The sequence below is a fragment of the Triturus cristatus genome, chromosome 7 (genome assembly GCF_964204655.1).
Source record: "Triturus cristatus chromosome 7, aTriCri1.1, whole genome shotgun sequence".
Lineage (NCBI taxonomy): Eukaryota > Metazoa > Chordata > Amphibia > Caudata > Salamandridae > Triturus > Triturus cristatus.
In genome coordinates, this window is record NC_140590.1 from 1627247952 (window position 1) to 1627258609 (window position 10658).

The window sequence follows — 10658 nt, forward strand, 5'->3', positions numbered from 1 at the left end:
GGACTTAAAACCGGATAGTTCTTTTTCAAAATCCTGTTCTTTGCTACAATTACGTAAGGCCCTGAGACATTCCCCATAGGGGATACTCCTAACTAATTTCATTGGATGAAAACTAGTAGCGTGTAGCAGTGTGTTTCCATCCGTAGCCTTACGGTAGAGTTTAGTCTGTAATTTACCATCACTGACATATACAGTAAGATCTAAAAAATTAATCTCACAAGCACTTATTTCACTGGTCAGTTTCAAATTTAAGTCATTTGCTTGGAGTTTGTTCACAAACTCCTCTGCATCTTTTATGGTGCCTTTCCAAATGATAAAAAGGTCGTCAATGTAACGACTCCAATGAATTACATTATTTTGCCACTCATCCTGCCAAAGCGATTGGACCACCTGCTCCTCCCACCAGCCCATATGCAAATTCGCATAGCTGGGGGCAAAGCAGGTTCCCATCGCGGTTCCGCATATTTGGTGGTACAATTCGCCATTGAAAAGAAAAAAATTATTCTCAAGACAGATGGAAATCATTTTGAGTATCATTTGGGTATGGTGCCAAAACCTAGCGGGACGGTTGCCCAAAAAATGACGACAAGCATTTAAACCATCTTTATGGCGGATACTAGTGTATAGCGTTGTGGCATCTATGGTAAGCAATAAAAAATCATCTTCCCATGGAATATCATAGATCTTACGTAAAAAATCACCTGTGTCAAGAATAAATGATGGTAAGAGTTTGACAAGGGGACAAAGGAACGAATCGACAAATTTGGAAGTGTGCTCAAATGCACTGCCTATGGCCGAGATGATTGGACGGCCAGGAGGGTTTGTCATGTCTTTGTGGACTTTTGGGATTAAATATAAAACTGGAGTGGTCGGACATGAAATTTTTAGGAAGGACATTTCATCCTTACTAATTAGGCCTTGTTGATTCCACTCCCCCAGTAAGGTATTGTACATAGAGTAACATTCTTCCATGACATTTTCCTTTACCTTAACATAATTAGATCTATTTGTAAGCTGTTTATATGCCTCTGTTAGGTACTGTTGCCTGCCCCAAAGCACCACATTACCCCCCTTGTCCGCATTGCGCACGATGCAATCATTATTGTTACTCAATTTGTCTACCAGGTTATAGTACTCCTTAGACTGTTGAGTAGGTGATTTTTTCTTTGCCCCCAGCTATGCGAATTTGCATATGGGCTGGTGGGAGGAGCAGGTGGTCCAATCGCTTTGGCAGGATGAGTGGCAAAATAATGTAATTCATTGGAGTCGTTACATTGACGACCTTTTTATCATTTGGAAAGGCACCATAAAAGATGCAGAGGAGTTTGTGAACAAACTCCAAGCAAATGACTTAAATTTGAAACTGACCAGTGAAATAAGTGCTTGTGAGATTAATTTTTTAGATCTTACTGTATATGTCAGTGATGGTAAATTACAGACTAAACTCTACCGTAAGGCTACGGATGGAAACACACTGCTACACGCTACTAGTTTTCATCCAATGAAATTAGTTAGGAGTATCCCCTATGGGGAATGTCTCAGGGCCTTACGTAATTGTAGCAAAGAACAGGATTTTGAAAAAGAACTATCCTGTTTGAAGTCCCGTTTTCAAGCCAGAGGGTACTCGACAACATGTGTGAACCAAGCTGCCTTCAAAGTTAAGCAGAAAACTAGGGAGCAGATATTGTTCAACAAAGACAGTAAGGCAGCTAAACCATCACAGTCCGAGCCTAATACGTGTAGATTCATCACTACATACAACAATCAACAAAATGCACTAAGAAATATTATCTACAAGCATTGGAATATCATTCGTAATGATCCTGTATTGGGTAAATCCATACAAAGACGACCACAGTTTACTTTCAGAAAAGCCAGATCCCTTCACCAATCTCTAGTCAGCAATATGTTACCCAGTGAGACCAGGGTGAGACCGAACAGTGCATGGTTAACCAGAAAGGATGGTTTTATCAAATGCCTGAAATGTAAAGCATGCAGCTTTGGAAAAAATACAACCAATTTTCCAGTAGGCTTTGATCATAAGTCTGTACAACCAATAAAAGGGAAATTTTCCTGCAAAACAGACTATGCAGTATACGTGCTTCAATGCCCTTGTGGGCTGAAATACGTAGGTTCCACCATCCTTCCGGTCCACAAAAGAGTGTTGCAACATTTGCGAGCCATTAAGAACGGGGATAAAGCCTACCCCGTGGCTCGTCATTTCGATCAATACCATACCAGAAGCGCCACAGGTCTCTCGTATTTTGTTATTGATGCCATCCCTGTTAGTAGCAGGGGGGGGCAATAGGGAGAAAAAACTTCGCAGACTTGAATCTTGTTATATTATAAGACTCAATACTAAGATCCCGGACGGGTTAAATATGGAAGAGGATCTGCATACCCACTTATAGGCTCCTCCCTATCCCCTCCTTTTTTAAGGGTTTTTTTAGGTTTTGTAGATATTTGGACACTGTTACATTACAGACAATTTGTGTTTCACAGTTTGAAGTATGTCAATTGTATGCATATGCCCACTTGGGCTGTGTCTTCATTGAATAATGAATTGTGATCATCATAATCCCGTTTGAACGCATTGGGTTTACTTAAACAAAAATGGTTAATTTGTTTTCGGTTTTTTCAACCGGATCAGGCCATTAATGACCACTTTGGTCGGCAATGTGGTTTAAAATGTTGTACGATGATGATCTCTTGTTGGCGTAAACAACTACAATGTAATTTTGCATTGTGATATAATGAAATTTAAAATGAAATTTATTAAGAAAAGCACTAAGCTAAAATGTATTTGGGTATTTCACCTTGATTAACCTGTGACTCACCATGAAAAACTACTAGTCTGTTGTCCATTTTTATTGTTGTAGTTCGCATGTGACTCGAGCACATTCACGGATAAAAAAGCCACTGTAACTTTATTGCTTTGCTAGTGAACAAGCCTGCAGGACAGGCGAAACGCGTCTAGCATTTTCAGCTGGCATTAAAACTTTAATTTTGCGCACAGACACGGCGTCGATCACTTTTGTTGGTAAAAGTTTGGTGGATGTTGATGACCGTGATTGGGAGGTCATTGCTTCGACGCGCCCTTTGGTTTGGAGGCAGCGGGTTTTCCCATTCGCCCGTGGAGTGTGTGTGTGTATATATATATATATATATATATATATATATATATATATATATATATATATATATATATATATATATATATATATATATATATATATAGGATTTATAAGTTGGTTTACATTGGGTAACATACAGTGTTCTTTCGTACTCTGTTTACAATATTTTTTTCTGTATGAAACATTCATACCTGTCTTAACTGCTATCTACTGTGATTCAAGCATGTGAATCTATGAAAGATACCCCAATACTGGAGAAGAAAATAAGTTACTTACCTGTAAACTGTGTTTCTCCAGTATTGGTATCGTTCATAGATTCACATGCCCATAGAGGCTCCCCATTCTCATATTGTACGTTTATACTACAGTTGTGCTCGAAAATCAGCCTGGAGCCTCTGTGGAGAGGGCTCTAGAGTGTGCTGTCGCCTGATTGGCTAGAGTTTGGACCATATTTAATGACTAGGCGAGTTATTAAAGTGAATGATTTCTCTCTATTAACTTTAATGTGAGAGACTTACTTATTGCTTTTTATGTACCGTGGGACTCCTACTTCGAGGACGGGGAATGATTCAAGCATGTGAATCTATGAAAAATACCAATACTGGAGAACCACAGTTTACAGGTAAGTAACTTATTTTCTTCTCTCCCCTTCTCCATGAAGCAGTGAGATGGTGTTGTGTGGTAAGACTTTGAGTGGTCTCATCCCAGCTTTCAGTTCTTTGTCAGAGCAGGGCCAGCAGAAACATGCATCTGACATGGAATGTGGCAAAAACAGAGGAAGTGCCATCCATGTTCTCCAGCATCCGTCGCTAGGTTTGCTTTCCACTTTTGCTATGTCATGGCAGTGAATAACCAGATTTAGAATCCGATATTCAAGTTAATGTCTCTCTGTGAGAGCAATAAATGGCAATGTATTTAGTTGAAGTGGTTAGTACTGCAGATTCCATAGTCTTCAAGCTAAAGAGGAAATGTTGAACAATCTTAGGTACAAAGGAAATTAAGTACCTCGACTCACCAGGTTGTCAGATGTGTCGTTACCTTTGGTGCGATGCTTCATCCAAGCAGACTAGTGGTTCCTGATTCATCCTTCATCTCTCTTTGCGGAATGTCATGGAGAAGCCTTCTTTGGCTGTGCTTGTTTCGTTAGAGCGAAGGCATTGTATGTGGCTTTGCTTAAGTGTGTTCCATTGAGGAGATTTGAAGAGCGTTTGCTTTGTCACACGATTTATTTAAGCTTTGTTGCATGATGCAACTTCAAGGGATGCTTCTCAATCGTGGCTACATTTTTATCAGCCTGTTCACTTGGAACCTGTCTTGGGCCTGAGATAGCCACCTCCCATAGTGTTTGTCTGGAATTCGATTGCTGCTTTTCGAGAATAAAGTAACTGTTGTAAAAATATGTCTTTTGTCCAAGGTGACCTGCAGATCTTTCCTAATGTTTGTAGTTCAGACTCTGTTGCTCGCAAGAGCCGAAGCCTGATTATTGGCGTTGAAGATGGCAACGCTCAACACCTTCTTGTGATTGATTAGTGACTTCTCTCTATGGGATTTTAGTGAGACTAAGAAAAGTTACTTACCTGCTTACTTATTCTTTTACTGTTAGTCGTTTGGTTACTCTTAATAAGAGGAGAGAGACAATCTGACCAGGCCAGATGCAAGAGACCCACCCACTGGGAAGGGTGGTAGTATGTGCAAGTGAGATGAGAAGGCAAGATGCAGCATCCACCTGAGGGAAGCGACTGTGCGGTACCTGCTCTATGACTGATAATAAAATACTTTTGGGTTTGTAAGCATCTACAAGATGGTGGCATTTCCTGCTGGTTGGTAATGGAGGAGAATGTAAGGGCTTAAGAGCAGAGGAGTTGGTAAGTACGTAGTTTAAACTTTTTATTTTAGCCCATATTGAGCAAGTCCCTTAATGCTGGCACTCTGTCTTCTCAATCTTTTTATAACTTGCTGAGCCAAGTCATATAAAGCTTTTGGAGGATTTTACCATTTGTGATGGGGGACAGATTGTGGGCCCTCACTTCCAAAGGATTTACTTTACTGTGGCCTCATGCCTTGTTTTTATTTTTTCGTAATGGTGCAGCAGAGCTTGATCTTCCTCTGTGAACAATGGGGTCTGTGTTTTTTGTTGCTGATCACGTCTGCTGCAACTTTAGTTGATGATAGCTGGCCAGATAACAGGTAGATGATGAAGCAACTCGTCCTTGCATGGGGTTGTCGGTTTTATGATTTGCAGGTGAGTGGGGGCAGACCAAGGATCTTAAACGTCAGCGAGTATTCTCCTACAAATTAGTTTTTTCCGACCCTACTTTCTCATCCCTTGTGTCCAGAGGCTTCCTCTCGCTGACTGTTACCTTCTGGTTCCATTGGCTTTGCAGATATGTGGACTCTGAATACTATGTTGTTTTCATGCATTCTATCCAGGACTTAACCATCATTTCGTTTGTGCCTTTCCTAGGAAACCTCGTGGAGACGCCAAGAAATGCAGGAAGGTGTATGGAATGGAAAACCGTGAGATGTGGTGCACGGCCTGCCGCTGGAAGAAGGCATGTCAGAGGTTCATGGACTGAATTCCCTCTTTCTCCTGCTCTGCCGTCATCCACGGGCTGCGTGTGTGCTCCGACCCCTTTCTGCATGACACTTGCCGGCTGAGTAGCCTCATGTTTGAAGCGGTCGGTACAACGACAGTGGGCCCTGCTGTTTTGACATTTTGTACTAGAGGATAGGAGGAGGTGCTTTTTGCCTCGCTGCCTTTTTTAATAGACATGTGCCCTGCGGGATTTTTTCGCATCTTTTAAAGTTGTTTTGCAACAAAGAATCTTGGATAATTAAGCTCTGAAATTCATTATTTTCCTTTTTTAAAGACATTTTCCCTTCGGATATTTGTGAAAAGGTATTTGTCTCTGAGATTTCAAGATTTGACCCATTGTATTTTCTAAGACACTGAAAAGATAATTTTTCCTTTTACAGATAAGCTAGCCCCGACTGTCCTGTTGCTCTTTTTCGCCTATGGATGTACACCCTTTGGTGTTAACATTTTCCACTCGCTTACAGAGCTGGCATGGCAGGCATTTTTTAACTTAATTTTTTGGGTGCACACTGTGAATGAATCTGTAACTGCAAGCTTGGAAACATTTGGAAGTGATGGGGTTCATGCAACCCATTGGAGGCCTTTTAAAAAGTGAAAAACAGAACTGGTTCCTGAAAGATGCTTTTAGAGTACTGTGAATATATTGTTTGGTTACAAGAAAGACTGTTATGAAAGTGCTTCAATATTTGCTGCGACAATCAATGAATGGCCTTACTGGAAATGGATCATGTGTACTTTCCCGGTCCAGCGAGCTCAGACACTGATGACCAAGTGTGCAGGAAATTGGTTGTGCACAGCAGATCTGTGGTGTGACCATTCAGCATGAACCGTGCTGCAGGACATGGGTGGTCATGGCAAATGAGTTTTAAGATCATATGAATCTGTGCTGCTAAAACTGGATTCGCTGTGAAGCCCCCGAAGACCTCTCGCCTCATCAAGCAGTGCTGCACGAAGTGGGCTGTCCATAGCAAATCCTCACAATGTGATCAGACCACTTGTAGCAGTGATGAATATACACGCTTGGGGCATAATGAACCGATTTGCTTTGATTGGTGCAATGCGAGTGCTAGAGGCTCTCGTGATGGGCTGGGTTTGGCAGTACAAGGTTTAAAAGTTATCCTGCTGGTGAAGTATTGAGCTTGGCACATCTTTATGCAGTTGCAATGTTTGTTTACTCAAAGCTGCGAGCACAATTATCATGTTCCACTCCTTAGGGGCGTCAACCTGGAGAGACCTACTTAAGAGAGGGAATAGTGGGCAGAAGAAGTGAGCTGGTTGGGTTAATATTCTGTTTCCCTCCTCTGTCTCAGTTAATCTACCACCTGCTTTTCAGTAGAGGCTCTGCTTTCACCCCTGCTTAAGTTCTATACAGACGCACCGAAGCACCACTGTTGCCATAGGGATCCCTTTTTTATAGCTTGTTCCCATCCTCTGAACCTTCTCTGATTTCTAGTAAGATCTTTATTCTGTAACCTCTGCTTTTTGTTGTAGGATTGTCATCCAAATGGGGTAAGTGGTCTGATGGCAGTGATGTCTGTCGGTGATGGGATTTGTTAATGGTGGAGTGTTTCCAGGGCACGAGTGTTCCAGCACTACTACTGTTATTAACAGATGATTGTTGTACTTCTGTTTGATGTTTATCAGAAAGTTGGGATGGATTCCACAGCAGCTAAACGTCAGTGGCATCAATGTTACATACAGCAAAAGCATATAGTTTAAAGAGCCAGTGTAGTTGCAGGTAGAGTGATAACCTTTGTTAGGAGGACATTTGGCAGGTAGTCTGTGTACAGATGTTCAGTGACACAGTGGTGGTCAGTCACAGGGTGTGATATTCTTTTGGGGGGGAACAATTATATTTCAATTAATGTTGACACAGTTAGTGTGCACTTTAACTATCCTCACTGAGGGGTCTGAGACTGACTGAAAAGGAAATAGAAGCATTCCTGTGGCTTTAGATGGGCAGTGTGACATTCAAGACCTCATAAAACGTTGATCCTTTTACCTGGGTGACCTCTCAGTCTTGTCTCTATATTTTTCACCAACATAGTTCTTGAACTAAATTACCACTTAGCCGAAATAATCTTTCTTTTATTCTAGAATTTCCTCAGTGATTTTCTATGTGAGAGATTTTAGTTTTTTCATTTGGCTAAAATCACCATTTTGTTTCTAAAGGGCGGGCTTTTGTAGTTTGATGTTTAGCTGGCTTTGGGCTGGTTGACATTTTAAGCTAAGGTTATTTTCCAAGTATTGCTTGATCAGAACCCCAGCTTGTGCAGCCTTCAGACCTTGATACTACAATGCATGTTGAAGGTGGGTTGGTTATAAGGAAGGAACAAAAGTAAGCCAGTTTACGCCTTTATAGTATGTCACTTTAATTAGCAAGCCTGAGAAAGGCCTTTTGCTGTGGGTATATACTGTTTGAAGCAATCTTTTACAAGACTGCCAATTCACAAAGCTGAACCTACCTCCTTCAAAGGAAGGGTTAAAGCATCACGACTTGGCTGTGACTGTCTCAGCCAGCCATTGGATCAGTTGCTCCTATCATTACTGCAAACCTAAGCATTTTCTTACTGATGGATACTTCTAACCGCAGATTCCTCACGTTTAGAATATAACCCAGGTGCAGGACTCGATCCGAAAGTTTTCATAGCTGTGCTGATGTGTGCCACAGCATGGCATAGTGCGGCTCCCCATTAGCGTTGTCTGCCCCAGAAGTGGCAAAGCAGAGCAACATATTAAGCACCACCCCTGCGCATAGACGTCAGATCCCCGTACCAAGGCACAGATAGAAAGGAACCTGAGCGCCACACCTCTTTTTCGGTTTATGAATTCCTTTTGACTTTCTTTCCACTGTGCCTGGAAACGATGTCCCCACTGAACACTAAAGGATTCAAACTGTGCCCTAACTATCGGAAGCAGATGTCTGTGACATATCTGAACAATGGCTGCATCTGGTATTTGGACTCTGGGCACAACACCATGTCATGCAAAGAATGTGCCTTGAGGCACCCGGAGGCGATCTGGGACTGTGAAGCTAAGCTGTATGTTGCCAAACACAGAAAGAAGTGACAAGCCTTGGGTAAGTTCTGCTCCAGGTCAAGGGCGTGGGCTCATTCCCACTCGCTAGCCTTCTCCTGCTACAGGCCCTCCTTGCGATAAGTCATTCTGTAAGTCCAAAAGAAAAGAAATTCAAGAAGTCAAAGTGGGATTCGACCCCATTCCCTCTCCTCTGTCCAAAGAGAAGTCAGGAGACCATCAAGCTTCCAACCAATCTCATTCCTGATTGTAGAAACAGTCCCATAGCGGATATCGTTGTGCCTCATTTTTCCGGGCTATTGGCAGCGCCACAGCAGGTCAAGGCCTTCAAGGAGGCCATGCTGCATATTTTGAGCATTCTTTTGGCCCCCTTGGTGTGCCTTCATGCCCCAAAGATCCACTGGTGCTTTAAGTTGGGTACCTGCTGGGGGTTTTGACCTTTGTGCCTTTTGTACCCCAAAAGCCCACCTTGGCTTCCACATCGAGGTACAGACCCTGCTGACTCCAGTGTACAATATCGAGCAGAATCCTCTTTGTCCCAAACCGTGCTCACTCCTTGACTTCCTCCAGAGCACCCAGTTCCATCCATGCTCACTCCTCAAATTCCCTTCAGAGCACCCGGTTCCTGTGTGCTCTGATTCTGACAGGACTGTCCCTCTCCCTCGAGGCCTTACTCAAAGGCTTTATTACCTTTATGGTTCGGACTCTTATCAACCTAAAAATAACTATGGTGGTGATAGGAATGATTTATCTTAACACTGTGATTATGAGGATGAAATGTATATGGACTAGCAGAAGAACAGGACTTGATACCTCCACAGATACAAGGTTGGTGTCTCCCCTTGGGTCCCCTCCCCATCCTCCCACCCTCACCATTTGCTGTGGTGATTAGACGTGCAGCTGAGGTCCTGGCCATACAGCTGCCTTCACTGGAGTCAAGACAGTTCTCCATATGCATGAATTTTGGGATATGGCTAGAAAGATCTTACCGGCAGTCAAGGATGTGTTTCAGGCCTCTTAGGCTCAGGATGGTCAGTATGCAGCAGAGTAGGTAATTAGGACAGTCTTTGATATGACTGATTACTTGAGACAGGAGGTGGGTATTAGTTGGGGATGTTTAAGTGTCTCTAATGGCTATGCCTTTTGGTGGGTCCTGCCTTTTTAGTGAAAAGGCTGATTCTGCCCTCAAGCGATTTAAAGAAAGCAGAGTCACACTGTATTCGATGGCCCTTTCTTCCCCTACTTGGCAGTTTCCTTAGCAGTCCCAACTCTTTCAAGCCTACTCCAGGGGACTTACATATAGGGATCAGCAGGTCCAGCCACCCCAGCAACATGTACTCCATTCCTTTCATGGCTGTGGGCGTGGATCAAGCAGGCATTGAGCAAGTTGCCAGGTACAATGTTCCACGCAGCCTTCTTCCCCTGCGGCATCTGCCTCCAAGCCTCTGAGGTTTGCTGTTAGTGGCACACGGTCACCCTGTGGGAGACAGGATCAGGCATTTTCTTCCAGTGTGGCAGATCATCACATCCAACAGGTGGGTCATCCAGATCCTCCAGCAGGGCTATGCCTTACCATTCCTTTCTGACCCACTTCAACTCCCTCTCTCATCAGAATGGCTTTGGTAGGAGCACTTATCCATCTTATTGTAAGTGGTGTAGGCTTTGTTGGCCAAAGGGGCCTTCAAGAGGGTACTAGCTTGAGCAGTAGGGATGGGTTGCTACTACCTCTATTTCCTTTTTCCGGAGAAGCATGGAGGCATTCATCCTGTTTTTGTTCTTTGCGTTTTGAATGCCTTCCTCCAGAAGAACAAATTCAAAATCTTCACCTTGGCATTAATTGTTTGCACTGTTTCAGGAGTATTTCTGTTTGCTGTGCTCCCCTTTGGCCATAC

At 42.9% G+C, this 10658-nt stretch overlaps 1 protein-coding gene across 2 annotated transcripts in view; it reads left to right on the forward strand.

Annotated features, from left to right (window-relative positions):
* The window catches only part of SLC2A4RG (SLC2A4 regulator), a 225682-nt gene extending 216764 nt beyond the window's left edge, over window positions 1-8918 (forward strand). For both annotated transcript variants that reach the window (XM_085619616.1, XM_085619617.1), the window contains exon 9: window positions 5599-8918. In XM_085619616.1, the coding sequence (XP_085475742.1) occupies window positions 5599-5710 (112 nt within the window). In that variant the 3' untranslated portion in view covers window positions 5711-8918. The remainder of the gene's footprint in view (window positions 1-5598) is intronic.
* Window positions 8919-10658: the final 1740 nt, after the last annotated feature.